This window comes from Podarcis melisellensis, assembly GCF_964234715.1.
Source record: "Podarcis melisellensis genome assembly, chromosome: 10".
Taxonomy (NCBI): Eukaryota; Metazoa; Chordata; class Lepidosauria; order Squamata; family Lacertidae; genus Podarcis; species Podarcis melisellensis.
The window spans coordinates 31,886,140-31,913,636 of NC_138542.1; the positions used below are offsets into that span (position 1 = coordinate 31,886,140).

The following is a 27,497-nucleotide window of genomic DNA, read 5'->3' on the forward strand; positions in this document are numbered from 1 at the left end:
TCTGCATCCTCGTCCTTTTAATATATCCGAAATTATAATGCCCAGTTCCGAGGTTTTTGCCGAGTTCTGCAGTCCCAAACCTAACACGGGCATCCGCTCAGCGCCTGCCGTCGGGAAATGGGTTTATATCGGAATGGTCCTCCCAAACGACAGGCGGCGCCCTTCCTACCCAGGAGCCTGTCTGTGTCGACCGTTACAGGAAGCCGTTGAAGCCGGCATGGTGAGTACAGTAATAAATTTTGAAGAGTCCTTGTCTCTCTGTACGAAGAGCTCCAAGCGACGGCCCCCGCAGGCCAGGCTTCCATTGCCCTTTGGCTTCTCTGCCTTGAAACATGTAGGCCCGTGTGAGCCTCAGGCGGCTTCTCGTCTCAAGACAGGCGTTGCCACAAATCCCGCCCCCTCCGCTTTCATTGCCTTGACTCTTCCACTTCCTGCTCCGGGTCACGAGCTTCCGGGGAGCGGGAAGCCTCAAGAAGCGGCAACCGGCGCCGGGCCCGCCTGCCGCGCGCCTCCGAGATGGACAAGTCGGCTCCTTTGACAGAGTACGCGAGGGGGAGGGGAGGCGAGAGGTGTTCTCTCTGCCTGGTGCGGCCGGTGCGCTTCGCGAAACGGGGTGGGGGTGGGGAGCCTGCAGCGAGCGTGGGCTTTGTCCCCGTGCGCGGCCGTTGGATGTGTGGGAGGGAAGGAGAGCCGTTAGCTGAGCCTCGCGCGCCAGCTGATAGGCGCTCGGAAGGTTGCCAGGCAACGGAGCGGCCTGCCCAGCCCAGCCCTCCTGTTTCCCACAGGGAACATGAGGGCAATATTGGGCAGCCTCCCTGAGCTGCCCTTTGACAGCCGTCCCCCATCTGATAGCCTTGTTATCCATGAAGCTGCCTAATCCCCTCTTGAGAGCGCTCCAAACTCATGGTCAACCACCACGTCCTGTGGCAGTGAGTCCCACAGTTCCACTTTTCATCCGTTCACATATGCTCCTTTGGTGGTTTTAAGGTGGGGCGCTTAGGACGAGGGGCTCCCGCAAAGTCAGGTTGTTAGAAACCCCACTAAACCTCCATGGCTTAGGACCCCACCCCATATCTCTTGGGCTACTTTCTCTTCCAAGGTGCTTGAAATGTTGGAAGCCTTCTCTGGCTGTCCTGCTTTCTGAAGTGCTGCAGGCAGATGACTAGGCCATTTCAGTGGTGGCTCCTTGCCTTCCTTAGGCTGGTTTGCCTGGCGGTCTTGTCGGTATCATTTAGGTGTCTGGCCAAATTATTTGTTTTAGTCAACATCAGTTTGAGTTTTACTATCTGATTGGACTGTTGCTTTTAGTTTGTGTTATGTTTATGTTATGTTATGACCCCATGTCTTTTGTAACCCACCCTGGTACCATACATTTAGGTTGAAGGAGCTAAATAACCACATTCTGTCATGACACTTAAGCACATGTTACCAAAGCAATCTCCCACCACCTATCCTTAACTTCACAGACCAAGTGAAATGGAGCCTCCTGGCCATCTGAGTATCAGATGCTGGAGGTGACTTGCTACCATTTTGTGTTGCAAGCTTCACAGAGACATTTGGCTGGCCATTGCTACAATGCTGGACTAGATGGAGAAGAGACACCCCAAAATTAGTTCAAGGTAGAGAGGTGGGGTCTAAATCTCAAAAATTATTTTCCCACCCAAAAATTAGCCATTCCTTTGATAGGAGGCAAAGTTTTTCCGTGCTTCAAATTGCTTTTCTTCCTCCCCACAATTTCCCATGTTTGCAGAGAGAAAAGGAAAAACATATTTTTTTATCAGTGTCACAAAACCATGTTGCAATCTTCACAGAACACATAATTAATTAATTGCTGCAAGGTGCTGTGAAGCCCACAACCTAAAGATTGCTTTTTTAAAAAAGACTTTATTCATGAATTTGTCTATCACCATATATTAGCCATTAAACGTAAGTAGAAAATCCAGGTTTAGTGGATGTATGCCTCTGAATGCAAGATGATTCTGTGGAAAATAACAGTGAAAACCATCATCTTCATGCCCAGCTTCTGAGCCTCCAGAGGCATTCGATTGGCAGCTATTGGGAAAAGAATGCTAGTAAACTGTATAGGAACAGTACCCTAGGTGAATTCCGAGATTGGTGAATACTGATGCACCCCTAAATGTTCAAAGATGGCAGAAATTATCTAATGTGCAAGTAGAGTCTTCTTTTCTTTTCAGCATCTGGTTCTGTTGAAGATTATTATAACTGACTGCTAGAATTTTGCTGTTGAGGATATTTCTTTATTAGATGTAAAGTTTCAGATTTCACACATACAGATCAGGTATTGTAGAACAATTTCGTTCAGTTATTTTTGGAAGTGTCTCTTGTTTCAAATTATAATATGAAATTTTAGGTTAACTTTAAACTTTTATTATTTAGAAGTAATTAAAATAAAATAACGTTGTTGTTTAGTCGATTAGTCGTGTCCGACACTTCGTGACTTCTCCTGTCTTCCACTGCCTCCCGCAGTTTGGTCAGACTCAACGTTGGTAGCTTCAATAACATTAGATGTTTGTATTCTTTTCAGGAATGATTTTCAAAATATGCCTACTCCACAAGAAGCAACTCGGCCAGTTCGGAAGCAGAGTTCTAAAAAAAAAGTTTCTAGTATCCTTTTCCTTTGGTTTTCCTTAAAAGTATACTCATATGGTTTGTGAGCTAGACATTATCTCTTTAAATGATAATGTCTTTTTTATATAATTCAGGACAGTGCAGAGTAACTTATAATTTATTTTCTGTTACACATAGTAATATAATTCAATATGATTTTGACCATTATTTTGCTTCATGATTTGTTACTTTTTGTGACAAATATGTAGTAAGACCAGGCGAAAAACACTTTAAGATTTGAAGCTATTAAAATTCACACCCAAAGTGAGTATCAGCTTCAGAAAATGAGATATTTCTCAGAACTGCAGCAATAGTGGGAAAGGTAACATTTACCTACATATGCTTGTTCTGATCCTGTTAATTGTCAGCATATCCTCCACCTGATTCAATTTGCGTTTGTAGAAAAACTGCACTTAAGCAATAGGCTTCCTGGGAAAGATGGAATTTGGAGGAATAATGACATAGACTGTGTTTACCAGAACTTATACTTTAAGATGGCCAGGGACACCTGCAAACTGAGACAGAACTTTGAAGCTTATTTTCTTAGCTTGATTCTATTTTCTTAGTCCTTGCTTCTCTGGATGACAGTTCAAGTGGCATGACAACAAGAGGACTGACAGTCCCCAGGACTCCAGGACTGGGGAGGATTTCACGCTCCTGTAAGATCTTTTATACCTATTGCCTTATTTGATGTACACTTTAGTACTTTAAATTTACAGTGGTGCCTCGCAAGACGAAATTAATCCGTTCCGTGAGGCTCTTCGTATAGCGGTTTTTTCGTCTTGCGAAGCAAGCCCATTGACAGCTTAGCGGATTAGCGCTACAGCTGTCAAGCGGCTTCCAGCGATCAGCTGTTAAGCGGCTTATCAGCGGAACAGCTGATAAGCGGCTTAGCGGCTTAAGAAAAGGGCGAAAAAAGCAGAAAAAACCCGCGGGGGGATGCAAGATTTTTTTCGTCTTGCGAAGCAACCCCATAGGGGAATTCGTTTTGCGAAGCGCCTCCAAAACGGAAAACCCTTTCGTCTAGCGGGTTTTTCGTCTTGCGAGGCGTTCGTCTTGCGGGGCACCACTGTACTATACTTCTAAGTGTTCACATCCACTATTCCTTCCACTCCTAAATAGTTTAGTTAAAATTAATTAAAATAGAATTAAGTACTAAGCACAATACTGGTTTTCTGTAAGAGGGTGAAGTTTTATTCACTATTTCATCTCTCTGCTGAGTTGAATAATGTATTAGTTTCAACAAGGGGCTACCCCACCCCTTGCCATGTCTTGCTCCTGTTCCTGTTAAAAAAAAATATTAAAAACAAATTTTCTCCAGTTACTCCACAGAGTCGGAGTTCCATGAATCAACTGAATATGTCCACCATCATGGGCACAGGAGGAAAATCTCCTTATCTTGTGCATACTCCTGGGCACCTTGGAAATGTGTCTATGGTAAGAACATGCAAAGTACAAATGAGCAGCTTTCACCCATCATAGGGTACTTTTGCAACATTTAACAGCCAAAATCCAATTCTGAAGTTCTGAGTCTATGAAATCTTGTGCATGTTTATTCAGAAGTAAGTCCCACTGTACCGAGTGAGGTGTTCTCCCAAGTAGTGTACATAAAGTTGCAGGTTAATATATATATTTTTTGGTCCTTTCTAAAGTGAGGTACCTGTGAAAATGTAACTAGAATTCTAATCTAGAGAATCAAAAATAATATAGTATGCTTAGGAGAGAAATGTCTTTACTCTCCTAACAAATGTGTGCTTGTTAAGAGTTTCAGCCATTCCTGGGAACAGGGAGTTTTCATCCCACAACTTCCATTTTTCTTTCCCAATTGATACACTATATTCTGTGACTACTGAACATGCTCACTCCTCACTGGACTGGCCACCTTAGTTTGTTTTTTTAAGTTGTACTTTATCAAATCTTGGGACTCGGTCTAAACATGCTGTTAAAGGTAAAGGGACCCCTGACCATTAGGTCCAGTCATGGCCGACTCTGGGGTTGCAGCGCTCATCTTGCTTTATTGGCCGAGGGAGCCAGCGTACAGCTTCCGGGTCATGTGGCCAGCATGACTAAGCTGCTTCTGGTGAACCAGAGCAGCGCATGGAAACGCCGTTTACCTTCCCGCCAGAGAGATACCTATTTATCTACTTGCACTTTGACATGCTTTCGAACTGCTAGGTTGGCAGGTAACATGTTACCTCCCTTTTATTACTCAGTGCCCCTGTTTCAGCTCTGACCATCAGCATTCACTCATCTGAGTTTGCTATTAGAAGGAGTGATGAGAAGAGCAGCTAAGATTGTTTTTTTTTTAAATTCTTAGATATACTTCAATGTGTCCAGAAACTAGAAAGACAGAAAATGTTCCCTGTTGTATCATTGTGACATCACTGGATTGTTGCTTTAGCTACTGTTACTGAGGCTACTGCTCCCTATTATGTGATTATGATATCAGAGGCTTGTTGCCCTGGCTACTGCTCTTGGGCTAGTCTATCACTGTCTCCCCTGCTGTCATATTGAGCACTGCAAAATCTAGTCAGTCTTTTAAGGTAAGAAGTTTTCAGCCCTCATGTAGATGGAAGGTGGGGATAATGATTTACTGCTACTGAAGCTGGGTTCTCACCATCTTTCTTGATAATTTGCTGTCATTTTGTATGTCATAAAAGCTTGCCTTGACAGCACACCTTTTAAGGATAATATGTAGTGTTTAGATGGGTAGAAGACTGAATGGCTAGAAGGAACTTTTCCCCCTCCTCTCACATCATTAGGAAATCTAGGAATGCATAGGAGAGTCATGTACCAGTAGGGTGCAGTTTTGTAAAACTCCCTTTTTGGAGCAAGACACAAGATTACAGGCGACTCCTTTATTTGAAGGAAAAAATAATAATCACCACCTACATTCAATCATCCCATCCCTATTTCAACCAGAGTACATTTTCATGAAAACTGCAATATCTACAATGGTGATTATTGACTCTTGCTGTTAACTAAGTCTGCAATCGAAACTCTTGGTGTTGGCTGGCAGGGCTTAACAGAGCTGTCCTGGACCTCTCCACTGGCCAGGAACTTGGCTGGTAGCAATTTTACCCAGTCACACACTTGGCAGGTGGAACAAGGAGCTCTTCAATGGCAGACTGATGCTGGCATCACTGCAGGCAAAGGCTGGTAGAGGCTGATGGGGCTGAGCTAAGGGTTCCTTCTGCCCTGTCAGCACACAAAGTTCAATGCAAAGGGGGATTGGACTCCACCATAAGTAATAGATGGCTGACATTGAAATCTGAAATTGAAGGGAAATGCATATTAATCAGCTTCAACCCCCTGTGTTGCAATAGGCCATCAATTTTGCTAGAACTACTTTCTGAAGAAAAAAGTACATAAGCAATCACAATGTCATACCATTGATACACACTGCAGTGATATTAATAGGGTTTTTATTCTGTGTATCATATTGTGTGTTTTAGTTAGATGACAATGACTGGACAACTTCACTCTCCCCACAACATTCAATCATGTTCACAAATTTAGAGTACAGTGGTACAGAAGATATCACTAAGAGTGCTGTCCTGTTGAAGGAGGATGATCCTGGGGAAGCAGGTGAGAGCTCACTTTTTGCCTTTGCTATGTGTTACAGCATCAATGCCTGTTGTTAAATGCATAAGGTATCCTGTTGTAGGATAAGTAGCTGGTCTAGTTTTTCTTCATCCCATCTAAGGGATAGCTCAGCTGGTAGAACATGAGACTCTTAATCTCAGGGTCAGGGTTCAAGCCTCATGTTGGACAAAAGATTTCTGCATTGCAGGGTGTTGGCCTAGATAATCCTAGGGGTCCCTTCCAACTCTACAATTCCATGATTCAAAGTAGATCATAGTCTTGGAAGAACAGTACCATGGCCGGGGACAGCCATAATAAATACTACGCTAACTGTCATATATAAAATAGGTACATCTTAGGAAGTTGTTTAAACCACATTGTACATTTCCACAGGCCTTATGTTGTTTTTGTACAGTTCTGGGTTTGTTTTTGGCACATGATTTCAGAATTGTAGTGCTGAGAATTTATTTAGCTACATTTCTTTTCCTGTGTCTAAATGTTTGACTTTCCCCCCTTTAAGTCAGAGACGGAGAATCTGAGAATCTGTGACTCTCCAGGTGTTGCTATACTCCCAGCTCCCATCAGCCTCAACCAGCATGGTCAATGGTCAGGGATGATAGGAACTGAGGTTCCCCACCACTGATTTAAGGAATGCTTAGATTATGTCAGTTTCACCCCATCAATACTTCCATTTTATTGTTCTAAAGAACATCTGCAAAGGAGAATGTGTTATCAAATGTGCTTTGAAACATTGTGCTTATTGTACAGCTATTTTAAAAATCTTGTTTTATATATTTTGATATGTGTACAAAACGTAGGCACTATGAGTGTTTAAATATAATAAAGGTGAACTTGTTACAAGCTAGACTTGTTCTAAAGTAGGTTATTCTAATTAACACATTTCTTCTTCTAGCAACGAGGAGTATGTACTCTGATTTTCTACATTCCCTTTTAAAACACACTTCCACTACCATTTTTGAACTTGTAGATGAGTACGAAGATACTTGCAATAACCAGGTATATTGTTATATCCCTTATGTATTCATTACTTGCTGAGCCAAAATCATTTTCTCTCAGTGAGTAAGCATAGAGTAGTACAGGCAATGTCACTGTCGTATATATGAAAAGAGGGTTACTGTTGAGAGTGCCTGTAGTTTGTACAGAGAGCTCTCAAAAATAGCTTCTGTACAGACTCATTTTGTATAAAGCAACAAATTTACCAGTTGCATTAATCCCGTTACCAGTGCATCTTCCATTCTTCCTCTCTACTTGTATTCTTCTTACTGTCAGCAGGAAATTACTTTGTTTTTACTTATGCTGTATAAAGCAGGGTCACCTACCCCATACCCGATAGTGTGGGGCAGGTATGGACATGCCTACAATGGAACAACAGGGAGCCTCAAGTGAGCCCCTGGTTGTTCCTTTGCAAGCAGGGCTTCCTGTCAGTGCCAATCAGCTGACAGAGAGTGCTGGGGGCACACCTTCAAAGGAGGTGGCAATCCCCTTTGAACTTTTTATAGATGTAAGTCACCCATTGATTGGATCCAATTCTGAACCTCTGTTGTAAAGCATTACACAAATTCCACTGTGCGAAGAATAAAATATTGTGTGAGAGAAGAAAAGATGATATAACCCAAATGTTGGTTTGTTTTTTAAATACCAGGTAAACATTCTTCAAAAAATAGTGTACCGAGCTACTCCTGGGCAGCAGAAATTTTCAAAAACTGCCAGTGTGTTGTGGCTTCTCAAGCAAGAGATGGTAACTTGGAGACTATTATCCTCAATTTACAGGTAATTCTCCTGAAAGCCTGCTTGTATTTTTTCCTCTCAACACTTAAATTTACTTTGCAGTACAATCACACCTAATGTACATTTAACTTGTGTGATTTGAGCCATATGTGGTTGAAGGCTGACTGGCTGAAATTGCAGAAGTTAAATCCAAGCAAGACAGAGCTTAAAATTCTTTTTGTGCCAAGTCTGCTCTTAGCCTTTCTTGAGGGGAAGAGGCCCTCCCAGCATGCCAGATTTGAGATGCTCTCGCAATCTCACAGGGCCATCCGAGTTCCTGCAAGATTTTGCATGTGTATCCTTAGACTTGCACAGCCAGTGTGCTGATCGAGGGGTTCTAGCTGGTGAACCAGCTGGAACTGAAAAAAGTCAGCCACCCGAGCCTCCAGTGATTAGGTTAGTTAAAGTGTGCTTGGCAGACATTAGCAAACCAATATAGGATGTGGCAGTTGAATGAATGACACAATGTCACTTACTTTGGAACATGTCCAAATACAGTGGGTGATATAGTCATACTGGGAGTAGAGTCATTGAAATCAATGGACTTAAAGTCCATTGATTTCAGTGTCCCTACTCTGAGTATGACTAACCCTGGATATTGTCCAATATTAAAAAAAATAAATCTAACTGCACTATAACTGCATCCTCAATAGGAACTCTTTAAAATCCTCAGTAGAACTTTGAGCACATACAAGTTGTAAGGTACAAGGAGGGAGACCAGGATGGGGATATGGCAGGTGCACACAGACCTTGCAATTGTCTTATCACTGTATCTGTGCCAGTGGGGTGAAGGGGATATAGGGCCCTCAGACCCTTCTGGACATTGTGTATGAATTGTGCCCTATGTGTACTTGTGGATTTCAACGAGATATATGTAGCTAAGAAATAACATGCAATGCTAATCCTCAATATTGTTTTCTCTTTCTTTGCTTTAAATCCAGGGATAGGATACAGTCTGCTCTAGAAGAAGAAACCATGTTTGACCTTGCAGTAAGTTTTGTCAGTCTTTTTCTACTAAGGGACAACTTACCCACATTGCTTTTTACCGTAGTATTACATTGTTAAAAATACATAATAGAGATAAAAACTATAGAACTAATAAAGCATATTGTATTCTTAGTTTCATAAAGCATAGTTGATGTGGATCAGCTTTAACAATATTTGTTCTTGGGGGGGGTCCTATTAAGCACCTGCACTGTTAAGCATATAATTGTCAAATATGGTTAAAGTGTTCAAAGTGTTTCAAATAGAAAATAATTTTTGATCATGAATCATGCTTCAGTCATTTGAACATAGGTTTTGTTCTTCCCTAGGCTATAAATGCTAGTGAAAAGACTGTTATAAACAGTCTGTTCCAGAGAGATTCATTGGTTCGACAAAGCCAGGTATGACACAAAGTAGGGATGTGGAGTAATCTGTCAGGGGTGGGCACATGCCAGTGGTAGTTAGGGCATCAGAAAAGGGCCCGCCCACTTTTCTCTCCCTCCCTCCTTGTTCAACAAGCCATCAAGGGAGAACACATCCCTCTTGCAAGAGGTCAGAACTGATTGTCTTGCGTGTTTTATATATATATATATATATATATATATATATATATATATATATATATATATATATATGATACCTTTACAGTGCTACCTTGGTTCTAAAACATAATCAGTTTCGGAAATCTGTTCAACTTCCAAAATGTTTGAAAATTAAGGCACGGTTTCCGATTGGCGCAGACACCCCGGAAACAATAGTTGACAGCCACATCGGACATTCGGCTTCCGAAAAACATTTGAAAACCAGAACACTTAATTCCAGGTTTTTGGCGTTCGGGAGCCAAAATGTTCGAGTACCAAGGTGTTCAAGAACCAAGATTCCACTGTACTTAGGAACAAGTCTCCTTAACACCAATGGGATACTTCCCATATGTGTTGCAAGAACACTTTTTATTTCTCTTTGTAAGGCTTAAAAAGGCAGCATTTGATAGAGATTGCAATCCTATGACTACATCTTTGGGAGTAAATGCCATAGAATTTAGAGGACCCTGCACCGTGTTGGGTTGATGCATCTTTGTCTACCCCATAATCAAAGTGGAAATTGCGGAAAGGTCTTGTTTTACCTTATTGTTAAGTTTAGTTTAATTTTCAGTTGGTGGTAGACTGGCTAGAGAGCATTGCCAAGGATGAAGTTGGAGACTTCTCTGATAATATTGAATTTTATGCAAAGTCTGTATATTGGTAAGTTATTGACCAACTACTGATCACTCTTGATATTTGCATGCTGCTGGTTCTTTATACCATATTCTACACAAACATCTCAAGCAATTGATTCAAGAAAAAAATTTGTTTGTTTTTTTATAATTATTACATGACACAATCCCTGTTCTTTAAATATGAGAGACATGGAAATACTGCTTTTTTTTTTTTTTTTGCTATATCATTGTTGTGATGATTCCTAAAAAGCATGTTGAATAAACTTTATGTAAATTTGTTATTTATATTGGGCTTTAATTTATTTTAAATATGGTAGGTATTAAATCTATGAAACTCATAAACGGTTTATAAAAATTACGCTTTACATTATTGCTGTGCATTATTCTTACACCATAGAATTGCTGAAGACAGATCTGCTGAAACACTGCATCAACTTTCACCAGCTGTAATTTAAAAAGCTTAGTTAATGTTTTTTTTAAAAAATCAGGACTAATTAATTAAATATAATTAAAGAACCTTAATGCATTATAGTGTTGACAATAGAATATTTTACTTTAGTATGTATTGCTGTTGAAGTAATGATATGCCTTGTGTTTTCAGGGAGAATACTCTGCACATCTTGAAGCAGCGACAATTAAACACTTTCTCTGGGAGCTCAAGGCCACTAGTGACTGAATTAGTAAGTGGAGTTTACTAATTCCAGATGTTAAATCAGGGATGGGGAATCTTTTTAGATCCTTTATTATTATTATCAGGATCTGCCTTATTTGCTTTGCAAGCCCCCCCCCCGCCCCAGTCCCTGATCTCAGACTTAAAAGGGGAGCAGGATGAGATTCCAAGTCTCCCCACAACTCCCTTTTAAGCTTCCAAGATCAAGAAGAAGCAGGGAGTCTTGTAAAAGACATTGCGACAGCCCTTGCAATTCTCTTTGAGCCTTTGGCTATCTTCAGGCCTTTCAAAAACCTATTTGAAGTAGCTTGCGAGTGAGAGCTGCTTCAGATGGTGGTTTTGCACAGGGATCTCCATTCCACTGATGAGCATGGATTAAATCCTGCTCCCTTGTCTGTGCAATGGAGGATCTTGCAGGCAATGCAGGATTAAATCCTGTCCTCCTGCCCATCAGTTGAGGTCACCAGTAATGACAGGTTTGCAGTTGGGCTTTGTTTAGAGGAAATGGTCTTGTGGGCCAAAGCAGACCCCCTGGTGGACCAGGATTGGCCCACATGCCAGAGGTTCCTCTCCCCTACCTTAATTGAACAATTAGCAGTTTTCTGTTTGATGAAAATTCATCAGTATTCAGGGTAGATATTTTTTAACTGGAGATATACTGCCCTACTTTATCAAACTATGGTCCACCCTATGTCTCCTCGTATGAGATTTTACTGTGCAACTATTTTATGCAGAGTTAGGCAATTAATTAATAAAACCAAAACAAGAGTAGATATACTCTGGCTGATAACCCAGAAATGTAACAAGTCAAGGTAGCCTATAATGTTTTAATACAAATATATGCATCTGATGAAATGTACTAGCTCACAAAAGCTTACGCCATAGTAAATGTAGCGGTCTTTGTTGTTTTTGCTGGCAGAGACTAACACTGTTGTCCCTCTGGAAATGGGAAACAGAACAGCCTCCAACAGGAACCTCCTGTCCTTTTCAATGACTTAGCTTAAAAGCAATATGCAGGGAGAAATGTGCTTTTGCAATTCAAAAGAATCAGTGCAGTTTTTCTATTTAGGACCCAGATGCTCCGATAAGGCAGAAAATGCCACTTGATGATTTGGATCGGGAAGATGATGCACGGTTACTTAAGTTCCTTTTCACTCTCATTAGAGCTGGAATGACGGATGAGGTAAAAGAAATGTATTTCCATTTACTTAAAGGGATGGGGAAGAGGTGTGTGTAAGTCATTGGGTACACATGCATGCACATGCACACATACAGTTTATAAAGGCTTGCATGCATCGAGTGGAACCTCTGCAGAATGGGCATATTTGTACATAGATCTTTGGTCCATAAAATGCTATTAAGTGCCAAAAACTACATTAGTGAGAAAATAAGTATGGATTATGCTATTAAGTTTGAGAGTAGAATCACAAACAAAAGTTGCAAAAAAGACTTAATTATCTATCTTCACATGCTTGTTTGCTTGAATGCTGAAATTGACTTCACAAAGTTCTACAACTAGTTCTACACGTGCATATGCACACTCTTTTATAAGAAAAGCCATAGAACTTGAGTTTAGGAAACTGTAGTTTATTCTAAGTGTAGGTTAGCAAAACAAGATCTGAAGCCAAGGTTTGATCCTGGTTTGTTTGAACTATCCTTCTAAGCCCTAAAGAGCACTTCAGGGCTCCTGATCCAGGGTGGCTGGAACCCTGAACAGGAACATTCATTCAGGGGACTGGAGATGCACTACAGCATTATTGTCACCATCATCACAATAATCAGGTCCTTGCATGTCGTGTGGTTTTAACATGAGTAGAATGCACCATATTTTTCCAAGTATAAGACGATGCTTTTTGCTAAAAAAAAAAAGGGCACAAATTGGGTGTAGTCTTATACATGGATAGTGAATGCAGAGGGGGGATGTGCAATTAATGGCAGCAGCAAGCAGGAGATTGGCAGCGGCGATTTGGCAGGCGATTGGCAGCTGTGGCAAGGCAGGCAGGCAATTGGTGGCTGTGGCGAGCTGTGCAATCGGCAGTAGCTGTGGCAAGTGGTTGGGCAGACAGGTGTGTGATTGGTGGAACTAACCTCCCCCACTCCCCAAAAGCTAAACAACTTAATTTTCAGTTAAAACAAAATAGGGGTTTCCTTATACATTGGGGTGTCTTATACATGGAAAAATACGGTAAATGTGTTTCTCTCAAAACTCGCCCACTTCCTTTGCTTACTTTATAGGCCCAACGATTGTGCAAAAGATGTGGACAGGCTTGGAGAGCTGCAACGCTTGAAGGGTGGAAGCTGTACCATGATCCTAATGTGAACGGAGGTACTTAAATGAAACACACAGAAACTGAAAAAAGATGCATGGCCCTATGTGCACATTTGTTCATTTTACCTGTCTTTTCAAAGATTTATTCTGGAACCATCTGAAGATGCATACCATCAAATTTAGTGAAAATTTGATGAAGTGGTTAGGGTCCGTCTAGCAAAAAGAGGATAGGATAAGCTTATAAAGTCTTAGCTATAATCCCTGCCTAGGTATTTTCTTTGGAATAAGGGTCCAGATATATTGGGTTGAATATGCATAACAGCAGGTAGATCTTGATATCCAGGAACAGGCTACATTCAGACTTCTAAATCATTGTTTGGAGGAGCTATAACAGGGGTAGGCAACCTAAGGCCCAGGGGCCAGATCCAGCCCAATCACCTAAATCCGACCCACAGATGGTCCGGGAATCAGCATGTTTTTACATGAGTGGAATGTGTCCTTTTATTTAAAATGCATCTCTGGGTTATTTGTGGGGCATAGGAATTCGTTCGTTGTTTTTTTCAAAATATAGTCTCCAATTGCTTGGGAAAAACTCTGGAGAGGTGGGGACTTTCTGTCTTGGCAACTGATCTATGGGAAGAAGACCTACCGGGGATGAGCTGCTGTGCTTATTAGTCGATACACTGCCAAGTCTGTGCAGATTGTGCTCTTGCTAAGAAACGAGTTAACTCCCAACTTGAACTGCTGGCTTGCTCTTGTCACCAGTTGAAAGGCTTGAGGACCCTGCAGTAAACTGTCTGCACGATTCATTACCAACGTTCCTTCTCTATCGGCATTCTCATTTAGATGTACCCTTTGTTCTTACTTGAACATAGCTGTAGTAAGATAGTGAGACTGCTTTGCTTATCAGATTAGATAGCCTTCAGCATCTTGATTGCTCTTTGAGGAAAGTTTCAGAGAAACTGAAAGTGGATCTTTTGGTGGACAGTACAGTTCTCCTAAGTTGCTGAATTAACCACATATAAAATTACTCTCTACACATAGGAACAGAGCTGGAACCTGTAGAAGGGAATCCATACAGATGCATTTGGAAACTAAGCTGCTGGAGACTGGCAGAAAAGGTAAGAAGCATGCAGTTGTAATAGATTCTGTTTAAGGAATTTTTTTCTGTCATTGACTTTCAGTAGATATTGGATTGTATCCAACAGTGTCTCCAGCTGAACAGAAAGGGAAGCAATTTTCAGCTATTCCCTCTGCAGTTGCCCACATCTCCCTAAAACTGTTCTGGATGTTACCGCAACCCTCTGCAGCAGATCTGGGCAGCTGAAGGATAAATAACTGAAAATTGCTTTCTATTCTATTTCAATGGGGGAAGTCTTACTGTTGCTGGATATAATCTATTGCCACTAAATTTCTAACCATATCATTAGTATGGCTTAAACCAGTGTTTCCCAACCTTGAGTTGCCAGCTGTTTTTGAACTACAACTCCCATCATCCCTAGCTAGCAAGACCAGTGGTCAGGGATGATGGGAAATGTAGTCCGAAAACAGCTGGAGACCCAAGGTTGGGAAACACGGGCTTAAACAGACCTGAAGGTAAATAGTATTTTATGCAATAACTAATCAATTGATATTAATAGAAATTGTTAATTTATTAACAAATAAGGAACTGGAGATGGAGTGGTAGCCAATGCTAGTCCTACTCAGAGTAGACCCACTGAAGTTAATGGTTCCTGTATTAGATGCTGTATTAAGTATACTGGTGGTGGCTGATGTATGTGATTAACTAACTAATGCTATATTACAAACTGTTCTCTGAACCTTTCAGAAGATACCGAGTATCATGATTGAGTGAATTAGTGTTTAGTACATTTCTTAAATAGCTATAAACAAAATATAATGATCACAAATAAATATTTTTGAACAATTTTAGGAGCAGTTTGACAAATACGAGAGAGCAATCTATGCAGCACTCAGTGGAAACCTCAAACAGGTATGATATATATTAATAAAATAACATCTTGTTGAGACAGCTTAGCAGAATAGACAGAGAACAGCCAACACACAGGCTGCTGTGACTGGGGAACTCTAAAAAGTATAGTGTGCTTTTTGGGTCTTTCAGGGCTTCACAAATAGGGTAGATTACTTCCTTTTATACCAGAAGATAGTGCTCGGAATTTACTACAGCTAAGTTTGTGCTTGCTTGCAGTAGCAGGCAAACAAGCTAGGCTAGCCTTTATTTGTGCTCAAAAACTGTTAACATTTTAATGACATTTTGAATACAGTTCTCTTGTATTTCCTATTAATTCTTAGCATTATTAATGATTTCACAGAGATAAAAACATAAGTTGAGACTAGCACACGTGCATTGCGATATGACAAGCTTCTTGGCATGCAGCTTGTTCCTGTCATAATAAGCAGTGGCTTACATTGAAATCTGAATGCGGCCAGGCTAGCTCACATCTTTTGTTAATATGCTTATTCCAGAACTATTAATTTTGGCTCTCTTTATTTTCCTTTGCCAACCTAAAGCTTCTTCCAGTTTGTGACACCTGGGAAGATACTGTTTGGGCACATTTCAGGATCATGGTGGACACACTTGTTGAACAGGAAATCCGTTCATCAGTGATGACCACAGAAGAGACAGAAGACCTCCCCAGAGAGTATTTAGAAACAAAGTCAGTTATTATTTGTTACTTAATTAGCCATTATGTAATATTGGATTAATTGCTGTTAACTGCAGTTTCACTTACATGTTTGAATGTATTTTTTTCCCTTTATATTTTGAAGCTGGACTTTAGAAAAGGTGTTTGAAGAACTTCAAGCAACAGATAAAAAGGTAATTTTGAATCTTAATCAGAAGAGAGAAAACTTTTTTTCTTTTATTGCACACTTTTACAAGGCAGTCCTGTATATGTTTACTCAGAAGTAAATTCCTCTCTGTTCAGTGGGGCTTGCTTCCTGGTAAATAGATATGGGAGTGCAGCCTTAATCCTAATTAGTTAATATAATCCTATAACATAAACCCTAAATAGTTAATAGTATAATTCAAGCCCAAAAGTCTGCAGGCAGTTCCATACTATGAAAGTTACCTAGGTCTCAGGAAAGTGTTTCCCTAGTAATCTTACTTTTTTGGCTATCACTTGTGGATTACTTATGCATATTGGATGTATCTGAACCTCAGAATACAGGCAATTCCTTGCTTGTGCGGAGTTTGTGTTCTGGGTCATTGCGCTTGTCAGCAGTCATGCATAAGCCCATCCCACCCCATTCCACTGCCGAAACCAGTGCACACATCACAGTTACTCTTCAATCAGTTGTGCACAAAATGGTCTCCTCCTGTGTATCCATTCTGGATGAAAATAAGAACTTAATGTTCATATTTCCTAAAAATAGGGTGAAGGTTATTTCAGCAATTTACCAATAGGTCATCTTCTTCTCCCTGCTTTTCTTTTTTTATTCTGTATTGGTTTGTTTTTTACTTTTGTTTTGTATTTATTTCTTTTCTATTTTACCTTGGCTTTATTTAAAATAGAGGTGAATAAAATTTAACCATGTGTTCTGCAAAGAAGTACTTCCTCTTTTGTTGTCTGAATCTTTATGGATATATGGTGTGTCTTCACAAATTATAAACTGCTTTTCAGAGAGTTTTGGAAGAGCATCAAGAACATTATCATGTGATTCAGAAGTTCATTATCCTGGGAGATGTGGATGGTAAGTTTGCTTTAGCGATAATTGAACTTTCACTAATTTTGTGTTATGCTGTGCCTCAATGGCAGCTATTTTATGATTAGTGCCCACAGCACTTTCTTGAAATTTAAGTTGTGCCTGCAGGTCCAAAAAGGGTGGCGACCCCTGATTTACACTATCCATTTAAAGCAAAGCACAGCAAGCCCCCCCCCCAAAATATCTGTTTATTAGTGGTAAGGTGAATTGAAACTTGTTATTTTCTCAGGTTTGATGGAAGAATTTAACAAATGGCTCTCCAAAGACAGAAATGTGCTCCCAGGGCACCTGCTTCGGTTCATGACCCATCTCATTTTATTTTTTCGCACTTTGGGACTACAGACTAAAGTAAGTTCTTGTAATGGTGCCTGGAATATAGGAAAGAACTGGTGGTTCCTCTCCTTTCACTTGTGCAACCTAATCATTCTTTTTCTCTAGCTACCAGGCTGGGTTTAAGAGCTAGATGGGAAGGGAAACAGACCAGAGCAACACAACAAAGAGAAAACTTTTTGCTAGTGATTCTTTAGTGGCTTCTTTCCCTCCCCATTTTGCTAGTAGTAAAAAGAAGCATGCAATATTTGGCATGTAATGCTAGTTTAATTAAAAATAGTAGTCTGAGAACTGTTTCAACAGAAAGCACCTACACATCGCAATTGATATTTGACTATAAAGCACTTATGGGGAACTGTATTGAGCTGACAGGCTACTTAGACAGGTGAATGAGGTAGCTCATCTGACATTAGGTGAAACATTACCCTTTGCTAAAATTCTTTGTTCCTTTGCATGGATCAGCTCACAATCCCAGCAGGCTAACATTTGGCTTTGGATTTAAAGTCCTGGATGCAAACCCCCACTTGCAGCAGGGATCAGCTCCACTTAGGAGACCCTGTCCCAGCGGGGCTTGCATTTGACACCAAATGCAAGCCCCCAGTTGCAGAGGAACAATCAGGTGTGCACTTGAAGGCTCCACATCGTTCCTTTGTAGCCATGGCTTCCCCTGCTCTGCATCTGATGATATGTCAAACATAGAGGGGAATGACCTCACGGTCCAAGTTGGCCTTTGGGCAGGAGATTCCCCATGCATGTTATAAAGAATAATTTGCAATATGTATTTTTCCACCATAATTTAATTTGTCAGTTGTTTTGTCTAGTTAAATGGTTTCCTTTCAAGTAAAGTTTGGGCTAAGCAAGAAACCCGTAACATTTTGTGTAAATATAGAATAATGAGGGAATGGTAAAAAAGATGTATTTCTGTGTAAGCAAACAATATCTGTACCTCTACAGCGGGAGTAACCTGCCGATTATGGGAAAATCAGGTCCTGTTGTACAAGAAAATATCCATAAAAGAACTAAAGCCTTTCTTGTGTGTGAGTTAACGTCAGCATCCTCATAGTCTTCATTTTCTGTCTATCCCTGAAACGTGCAAGGTTAATATAACAAAACTCCAGTTGTAATGTAAAAAATTTCCAGTTTAGTTTTTGCTGATGCTGCAAAGCTATTCTCCCTCCCAGAGGTATTAAGATGGAATGACTGATAATCAAATATCACATGGTAAGAATAGTGTCACCTGTTATGGAATGCCTGACATCTGACAATGCTCAACTGTAACTCATTTGGTTCCAATCTAGACTCAGTCATTTGTCTTAAAGAGACCTGGATGTAACTAGCGATTTTCAGATAGTATAGAAAGGTAACAGTGACTTGGAAATTTAATTGACATTCTTAAGTAATGTTATTAAACCTAGTAACTTTTTCCATTAAGGAAGAAGTATCGGTGGACGTTTTGAAAACATACATTCAGGTAAGTCTTTAGATGCAATGTATCATCTACAATAAGCTCTAAAATTATTGAACAGTTTTCATTTCTTAAAATGGAAACACAAATAGCAAACCATTTGCTGAAATATTTTGCCTATTTTTAACACACCTTCACAAGGACAACCATTGTTTATACAAATAGCTTATGGATTGTCTTCGTAACTGCAGAGTGTCATTAGAATAACTGCTGAAAGAAAAAAAAGCATTATCAGTTTTTAAAAACATGTAGAGATAAATTATTCTGATTTTCTCTCGTGTACACAAATGAAATATAAATTGGGCAATGCAATAAAACAAATTTCTTTTTAAATATCTTTTTATGCTGCAGTGGTTAATATGTGAGAAGCACACAGATCTTATAGCATTTTATGTCAGCCACTTGCCTCAGGATGTAGCTATTGCTCAGTATGCTACGTTCTTGGAAGATGTCACAGAGACAGAACAACGTCACCATTGCCTAGAGTTAGCAAAGGAGGCAGGTAAGAAATTTTATGAATGATTTATTTGGGAGTGGTATTCTCTTTTCCTGGGGAACATTTAATTACATCTTCTAAGTGGGCAAGTATTATTAAGCAGCTATGTCCAAGTTGCAGTATTTCAGTTGTCGTATATACTACCAATTGTATTCAACTAACTTTTAGTCTAAGAACACAAAATGAAATTAATACACCTGAGTTAGTCACGGGTCCACTCTGAGTAATAGTCAGTTGAATACTAAACTATAAATAATAACTTTAAATTTGTTCAGCATTGGATTTAGTTTTGAAGCACCCATAAACTTGTTTTAATTTTTTAAAGAGAGACTCTGCCCTGCTATGAAATCCTCACCACCATTTTCTACAACCCTTTGTTCTTGAAAAATACCAATCTAACCGAACTGAGCATATTTATCAATATTGCTGATGTATCCTTATTGGTACTCCTGCTCAGTGGATGTGCCCTTTTTTCTTTTCGTGACATTTATTTAAAATTCCTCCTGTTTCCTCATATCTAACTCTTGTATATTTTTCTATTTAAAGGTCTGGAAGTAGCAACTATCACTAAAACGGTTGTTGAAAATATTCGCAAGAAAGATGCTAGCGAGTTCACTCATCATGATCTTGCAATAGATACAGGCACAACAGAGGTGAACAGTGGTGCTAACTGTGTTTCTTAACACTTTTTCCCCAAATAGAGAAGACTGGGGGGGGGGGGGATCAGCAGCTGTGGAAGAGATACTCATAATTCTAAAATAAATTGTATCCCTTGTATTCTGTTGACCGCAGTATGTGCCAAGTACTGCTCATAGTATTAGTATTGACATGGATTCAGACCAAAGCTATGGTAAAAGGGGAGAGTTGGGATTATTTTCTCATGTTGCAATTCTTGAGTGTTTAATTGTAATTTATGCTGTCCACCAAAATACACATTTGTATGGCTTTTCACCAGTACTTAAACATTATTTGTGCCAAGATTACGGATGAATAACTCAAATTTTATGTTCCAAATGAATGGTGGATGAGGCTGGCTAATAGTGAACTGCTAGTTTTTCAAATACTTCCACTGTTTGAAAGTAAAGATTTTGATAGGCATCCATGGAAAAGTTACTATGAAAGTAACTTTATATTAGATTTTATATTGTGAAATCTGTGGTTACCACCCAGACTACTTTGGACATACCATGGAGTGTTTGAAAGTCAAACAAAGCTTTTTCTTGGAACAGTAATACTCATGCCTTAGTCACAAATTGTTCTTGAAACACTGAAGATTTAAATGCATTTTGTCGCAATGATGGAAATCTGCTGTTAGAGAAGCATAGGTCTAGTGCTCTGCTTGCCATGCTAAGCGAGTCATGTAGTTTTCTAGATTGTGACCACTGTCTTTAATTTGTTTTATATCCTCAAAAGCTGACTAGTAAATTTGTTTACTATATATACTGAATAGAGAACTTTTTTTTCTAGGAAGATCAGCTGAAGATTGATGTAATTGACTGGCTGGTATTCAATCCTGCTCAGAGGGCTGAAGCACTAAAACAAAGCAATGCTATAATGAGGAAATTCTTAGGTACTACAATATTAGCCATCAGTTTGAACTAGAGAAAATATTAAGGAAGTATGATGAATCTGAAAATGACTTACTGATACTCTTTAAATACAGCATCAAAGAAACATGAAGCAGCCAAGGATGTGTTTATAAAGATTCCACAAGACTCTATAGCAGAAATATACAATCAATGGGAAGAGCAAGGAATGGATAGTCCACTTCCAGCTGAAGATGACAACGCTATTAGAGAGCATTTATGTATTAGAGCTTACCTGGTAAGACTGTGACTTAGGTCCAAAAAGAGATACCTAGAAGACCTGCCTCCTAATCAGATATGTTGAGTGTGGGCTAATCTTACTCAGACATGAGAGGAATGCACTCTATTCAAGCATATGGACCCTTTAAAAAAAAAAAAAAACCCTAGCATTCTAGAGCCAGGCCCCATCTCCTCTAAATCAATGGTCTTCAGATGCATATTTAATAGTCTGCCAAGGATCAGGATTGTCAACAAACCCATTACTATGCCTAACTGTGTACACTTACCTACATGAAAATGTCTAAACATTTCCAACCCAATTTAGGAAGCCCATGAAGCCTTCAATGAATGGTTTAAACACATGAACTCGGTGCCACAGAAGCCTGGTCAGCTTTTACAAGCAAGTTTCACTGAAGAAGTTGCCTATGAACTTAAAGAGAAGAAATATGAGGTAAATAGAAAGGAAAGGTAAAATTATCCCATCCTTCTATCTTGCCAATTGGCTAACCCTGTGCTAGTGAGATCACATATGTGATTCCATCCAGATGTTGGATGACAACTCATATTAACCTTGAATGATTGGCTGTGCCAGCTTAGGACTAATGGAAGTCATCTAATTAAACTGGATAGACCAAGTTCATAATATTAACAAGCGGGTAAGACAAAACTCTGGGTTCCACTTCATTGGCAAATTTAACTGCACATTGACAACTGCAGTTAAATAACCAGCAATCTGCTCTTTTGCGGAAGAGAGGCAAACTGTTAAAACTGTGCAGTGTAGAAGAATGTCAGCTGCACCACTTACTCTGGAATAACCTGTGCTGTAACACCCCCACTCTGAGCTTATTCCTAAATTAATGGAAAAGCATGCAATACATTGTGGTGAAGAAACAATGTGTGTTATGAAGATTTGAAAGATTCACTTTGACTTTTCTTTTTCAGATGGACTATGGTATTTGGAAAGGTCTCCTGGATGCCCTTACAGCTGATGTGAAAGAAAAAATGTACAATGTCTTGCTGTTTGTTGATGGAGGATGGATGGTTGATGTCAGAGAGGTAGTGCTTACATATTTGAAGTAGACTGTGAAGCTGCCCCTATCCAGTAATAGCCTAGCAGTATTGCTTCCCAGGCTAACATGCTGCAGTGCCATTGCTTAGTTTTCATTTACCTATGGCTTGATTGCTGATTTGGTAATGCTTGTTCCGTGGAAAACCTAGGAATATTACGGTATTTAAGAAATAACTGCAGGATGACAACTATGGTTTTAAAATGCTAATACTTTACTCAAACTGTAAATTTGAATTATTGCAGTATCTTCTAAAATTTGGCTAGTTTTTGGAGTTCAGCATCCTAAGACTATACGAAGAGCCCTGTTGGGTCAGACCAAAGGCCTTTCTCATCCAGTGTTCTGTTATCTCATTGACCAATTATCTACCTATGGGAAGCCCACAAGCAGGACATAAGCGCAACAGCACTGTCCTGGTTGTGATTCCCAGCAACTGGTATTCAGAGGCTTACTGCCATTGATACTGGAGATAATATAATCTTCATGACTAGTTGCCACTAATAACCTCCCATGATGGTTGTGTTGGTGCAGGATTTAGCATCATGATGTTTCAATTTTGAGTTTCCATATGATTGTTAAACACTAGAGTAGAGTTTCTTAAAACTGAATGTGACACTTCTGGTTTACGACTATTCCACATTTTCTTACCAAGGGTGCTGAAGATGACCCTGAGCGTACCCATCAGATGATCCTGCTGCGAAAACTCTGTTTGCCAATGATGTGCTTCCTCCTTCATACTGTATTGCATAGCACAAGACAGTATCAGGAAGACCTAAGGCTTGCTGACTTGATTTCATCAGATCGACATAAACTCTACATGGTAAGTTCATTTGCTTTAAGTTTTAAATACTCTGCTTGCCTATCTAGCTGAAATAATCCACACTGTAACAAGCACTTTTGTCTTATTGTCTGTATTTGTCAAATTCCAAAGCCCACAATACATTAGTCACACTATCAAATAGTGTTTAAAATTTCTGGGAAGAAATTGGGTGTGGCACACATCCAACACTGCAGCTCTGCTGGCACAAAGAGGTTAGGTGCGCATAACAGAACTTCCTCTCCAGACACTTGCATGCCCTCAAAATTAGCTGTGAAGAGTTGGTTGACCTTTCGGAGCAAATCTGGAGGGGGTGCAAGGCAACCTAAGTCTTATAGCACTAGTGGAACCCTGCTGGTGCAGTACTGGATACAACACTGTATGATTATTTAGGGGCTTTCTTTTAGCATTTCCAAAATAAATTGGAATAATGCAGGACACTAGTACACTAACAGAATAAAGGAACAGACAGTCCCAGTCAGTATAGCACCCATGAGAGTGAACAGTCCTTATGACTATGTACTTTAATGGGGTTTTTTTTGAGAAAGCCAACTTTCTAGTTAGGGAATGCACAGGTGGGGCCCCGGTTGTATATTTTTGGGAGAGTATCTTTTTTAAAAAGCATTTCTGAACTGAATTAAAATTGTCAGCCCCAGGTTTTAGGATTATTTTAGATAAAATACCATCACCCTTTCCTGTACTCAGACGGTTTAACTTTTTTCCTCATATAATAAATGCTTACAGTGGTATCTGTATCTATACCCTTAAGTTATTCTTATCTTCCTCTTCAGGTATTTTCTAAGGATGAACTCCAGAAGCTGCTGCAGAAGCTAAGGGAGTCTTCCCTCATGCTTTTGGATCAAGGTCTTGATCCTCTTGGATATGAAATCCAGTCTTAGTTCCACCATTCTAGGTTATAAAAAAGTTGAATGGTGGCACAAGTAAATGTAAGGTTGGGCCCAAAGGTTCTCATACTCCAGGTGAAAGGGGAAGGAAACCTTTGATTCAACGCACAAAGTTTGGCATAGAATTTTTGTTTTAAAGATGTTGCAGTGCATTGACACTAGCAAAGTGACTTTCTATGTATGTAAAATGACAAACCGTTTTGACATTTGTATTTTTTTCCAATAAAATTTGAAATGACTGGTTTACTAGGAAATAAGTATCTTTAGCACATAAATGTGCAAAATGCACTATAAATAGATGCCTCTTGTTTGCTAGATCACATGGTTAAACCCCCACAGTTGTTCATGAGTACAGCTTACTGTCTTCCAGGTAAAAATCCTGTTGCCTGTGCACCTTTTCTCAGAACAGAAGCCCTTTCTCCATATTCAGCCTGACAACCAAAGGCTTTGTGTGACTTTCAAGTGAGAGTGAAGCATTCCAGATATATACATGTATTTATATAAAACACTGCTGCTTAAAACAATGGAGGCTTAGGATACAAGCATCACTGGGATTCCAGCCTTAGTGTCGGGCTACTTACTTGACAGAATTTCTGATTATCAAGAAAAAGTACCCATAATCCATTGCAAGGACAGATTGAAAATTTAGGGTGCAACCCTAGCTCACACCACTTCTCAGTGGGGTTTACTGGAGTTTGGAGCACCACACTGGCAGTTCTGCCGAGCATGCTAGCTGGGAAAGAAGGTGAGGAGGCAGGCACACCAGCTTAGAGCTGGCATAGCACTTTGGTCCAGTGCTGTCAAGATCCTGAAGTGGCTCAGTCCTTAGGCCCTGCCCCTGGAGTGCCTTGTGGGGATGTGGTGTGGTGGTCTATTTGCTGTTGGTGGGGAAGGGACAGGGCTGTGAAATGAGTGGTTCCTACAATTTCCATAATTAGTGAGAAATAGATTAAACTGGCCATCCTGTTTGCTTAACAAAAGGGCGAAAGGCTTTTGATAGTAAACCATTATTTGAACCTGACCATCTCTCCACAATCTCATTGAGTTGAGTATCCTGTACTTGACAACTAAATTTGCATGTGTTAATCCTTAAGTCAGATGTGTGTGAACTCAGGATATTCCTGAATGCCTTTCAGTGGGGAGCTGGACTCAGGCTTGTTCCACGGTCACCAAAACTCATCATGGAAGGTCTCATGTCATATTAGGGTCACCAAAACTCATCATGGAAGGTCTCATGTCATATTAGAATTATGTCAACCTTATGCCATGATCTACAGAGATAAACCATATAAATTCAGATTAACACACCTCACACTGTTAATTCATAGACTCATAGAACTGTAAGTTGGAAGGGACCCTAAGAGTCATCTAGTCTAACCTACAATGCAGGAATTTTTTTGCCCAGTGTGGGGCTCAAACCCATGACCCTGACATTAGGAATCGCATGCTCTACCAACTGAGCAACTACAAGCAAACGTAATTCCATTTGATAATGGAAACAACGTGGACTCTGCTAGAATACCGTTATGTATGTTTATATCTCACATTTTGCTCCAGGCAGGGATAAGGATACGACAAAATCTATTGTAGACAAAAAAAATATATTGTTTTTCTAGTTCACAAATGCTGTTCTTGCCTACAAGTCTCATTATAAACACAAAATGACTGGTAGGTGCCAGCGAGTGTGTATATTTATGCAGACTTGTATTGTTGTAAGCCAAAAGGATCTTATGTATGAGGCAGTCTTAGCTCAGCTCACCCTCAAATTTTGGTATTTCTTCAGTAATCCCTCTAATAATGACCTTGAGTAGTTGAGAGCCTATCAGTTTGGAAACAAAGAACCAGACCTATTTACATATGGGGTGTGTCTATATATGTGTGTAAAATATATATATTAAAAAACAACAGCCTGATATGGACCTGTGCCCTTCCAAATCGTTCCTGGCAATTCAGCCCATAGAAATGCCTCCAGTATTTTGTCTCTTACCCCATTGCCTGGAGCTAGAAGATTCTGCAATGCCTGAAGCAACCTCTCAGCTTGAGACCTTCCAGATTCTTTTGGACATCCAACTCCTAATGGTCAGGACGGATGGGAGTTTGGGGGCGGGGGGGGGGGGAATCTGGAAGGCCGCTATAAAATAACAAATACACCTTAAAGAGTTTCAGCCATGGACCACCTTTGCTGGCTACGCTGTCAAACGGGGAAGGAGCCGTTATTTTTCCGTTGTCCCCCCCACTAGCCCAACGCTTTTCAGTCGTCCCGGTAACTCATTTGCCCGAGAGCCAGCAACTGCGGCACAACAGGGCTGCGTTAAGGCGCCTTCAGCAGCGCGTAGCCGTTAAACAGCCGTTAAGGGAGTGGCATTCGAAACGTCGTTCGAACGCGCGAGCTCACCTCAGGGGCGGCAACGGTCCCGCTCGAATTCTTCGAGGCGGGTTCGCAATTCGGCACAGGCGCATGACTGTCAACTTTTCCCTTTTCTTGCGAGGAATCCTATTCGGAACAAGGGAATTTTCCTTAAAAAAGGGAAACGTTGACAGCTATGCACAGGCGTCCCGTTTCTCCCGAGCTAAAGGGAAAAGTAAGGATTCGTTTCTTTCTGTTCTTACGGAGGGAGAGGCGGAGGCTCTTCTCCGCTAAGCCTGCCAGAGGGGCGGGACTCCGCCCCGTGTGAGTGTCTGAGGGGAAAGAGGGCCGCCGTGAGGCGAGCCCCTTCTTTGCCAGGGCGGAGCCGGCGGCCTGTTGGCCCCGGAAGATCCTACGCCGGAGCCACGTGGCCCGGTAGTGGGTGGGCGAGGCGGTGGTAGTGGTGGCGGCGGCGGCCAGTGCTGCTGCTGCCGCCGCCGCTTACCACCCAGGAGCGGTGGCTACTGCGGCTGCCTCGCCGGTTGCGGACGAGGAGCTGGGCCCGGAGGCCGGCGGCAGCATGGGCCCGGCGTTGGATCGGGGCCGCCTGGCGGCGGGTCTGCTGGTGAACTTGGCGGCGTCCATCTGCATCGTGTTCCTGAACAAGTGGCTGTACGTGCGGATGGGCTTCCCCAACCTGACGCTGACGCTGGTGCACTTCGCCGTCACCTGGCTGGGGCTGTACGTGTGCCAGGCGCTGGGCATCTTCTCCCCCAAGAGCCTGCGGCCCCGCCAGGTGCTGCCCCTGGCGCTCAGCTTCTGCGGCTTCGTGGTCTTCACCAATCTGTCCCTGCAGAACAACACCATCGGCACCTACCAGCTGGCCAAGGCCATGACCACGCCGGTCATCGTCCTCATCCAGAGCGTGGCTTACGGAAAGACTTTCCCCGCCCGCATCAAGCTCACCCTGGTGAGGAGAAGGGCGGGAGCCAGAGAGCCAGGGCGGGAGGGGGGCCATTGCGCACCGGCAGAGCGGCCCCCGAAACCCTTCCTCAGGCCCGGGGGAGGGAAAGGAGAGCCAGCCGCTCTCGCACGTCCAGGCGATCGCTGCCCTCAAACACTTTGAGCCAGCTCCTAGGGGCCGAGGGGTCTTCGTCCCCCACCCAATGAAATATTTGAGGGGCCCCCCATTTAATAGGCATTGCCATTCAAATAGTGATCATGTGATCCATTATGTGGGTGGGGCTTACCTGCCCACCCCCCCATAATTTTATTCAAGTTGGCACCCCTACGCACAAAAAACCAGAGTTTGGCTTTTGAAGGGATACCCGGAAGCCTCTCCCGCCTTTTTTCCTGTCCCAGTTTATGAAGGCCGTTAATTCATTCTGCACAGGCTCAG

The 27,497-nt window shown here is 41.2% G+C and overlaps 2 protein-coding genes and 1 long non-coding RNA gene across 9 annotated transcripts in view; 2 read left to right on the forward strand and 1 right to left on the reverse strand.

The window, feature by feature from the left end:
- NUP107 (nucleoporin 107) lies at positions 1-23,997 on the forward strand. Of its 2 annotated transcripts, none has more exons than XM_081928014.1 (28): positions 1-542; positions 2,546-2,625; positions 3,195-3,287; positions 3,950-4,065; positions 6,084-6,216; positions 7,127-7,230; positions 7,877-8,004; positions 8,943-8,991; positions 9,315-9,386; positions 10,138-10,226; positions 10,803-10,881; positions 11,941-12,054; positions 13,107-13,197; positions 14,185-14,261; positions 15,074-15,133; positions 15,673-15,818; positions 15,931-15,979; positions 16,785-16,854; positions 17,096-17,214; positions 18,629-18,667; positions 19,013-19,163; positions 19,704-19,810; positions 20,625-20,727; positions 20,821-20,981; positions 21,288-21,413; positions 21,905-22,018; positions 22,682-22,849; positions 23,638-23,997. In XM_081928014.1, exons 1-28 carry the CDS (start codon positions 517-519, stop codon positions 23,743-23,745), a joined length of 2,772 nt encoding a protein of 923 aa, XP_081784140.1. In that variant the 5' UTR covers positions 1-516; the 3' UTR covers positions 23,746-23,997. The 2 variants fall into 2 exon arrangements, with proteins under 2 accessions (XP_081784140.1, XP_081784141.1); XM_081928015.1 differs by lacking the exon at positions 1-542 and adding an exon at positions 704-929.
- On the reverse strand, positions 17,974-26,995 carry LOC309379199. 6 transcript variants are annotated; one of them, XR_014172382.1, is made up of 5 exons: positions 25,739-25,922; positions 21,250-21,392; positions 19,068-19,141; positions 18,794-18,868; positions 17,974-18,279 (listed from the first exon to the last, which is right to left on the reverse strand). It is a non-coding gene; the product is annotated as an uncharacterized lncRNA (long non-coding RNA). The 6 variants fall into 6 exon arrangements; XR_014172383.1 differs by lacking the exons at positions 17,974-18,279; positions 25,739-25,922 and adding exons at positions 22,132-22,176; positions 26,976-26,995 and having other exon boundaries at positions 18,761-18,868; XR_014172384.1 differs by lacking the exons at positions 17,974-18,279; positions 25,739-25,922 and adding exons at positions 22,132-22,176; positions 25,929-26,097 and having other exon boundaries at positions 18,761-18,868.
- The window catches only part of SLC35E3 (solute carrier family 35 member E3), a 9,046-nt gene continuing 7,925 nt past the window's right edge, over positions 26,377-27,497 (forward strand). The window contains exon 1 of the mRNA XM_081928098.1: positions 26,377-27,068. Coding sequence (XP_081784224.1) covers positions 26,679-27,068 — 390 coding nt within the window. The 5' untranslated portion in view covers positions 26,377-26,678. The remainder of the gene's footprint in view (positions 27,069-27,497) is intronic.

Bases quoted from the DNA above. Each gene is read 5' to 3' on its own strand.
- NUP107 (XM_081928014.1), top strand. From the start codon at position 517: ATGGACAAGTCGGCTCCTTTGACAGA. The intron at 8,992-9,314 runs GTAAGTTTTGTC...GTTCTTCCCTAG, and splicing joins AAACCATGTTTGACCTTGCA to GCTATAAATGCTAGTGAAAA. The intron at 20,982-21,287 runs GTAAGACTGTGA...AACCCAATTTAG, and splicing joins TATGTATTAGAGCTTACCTG to GAAGCCCATGAAGCCTTCAA.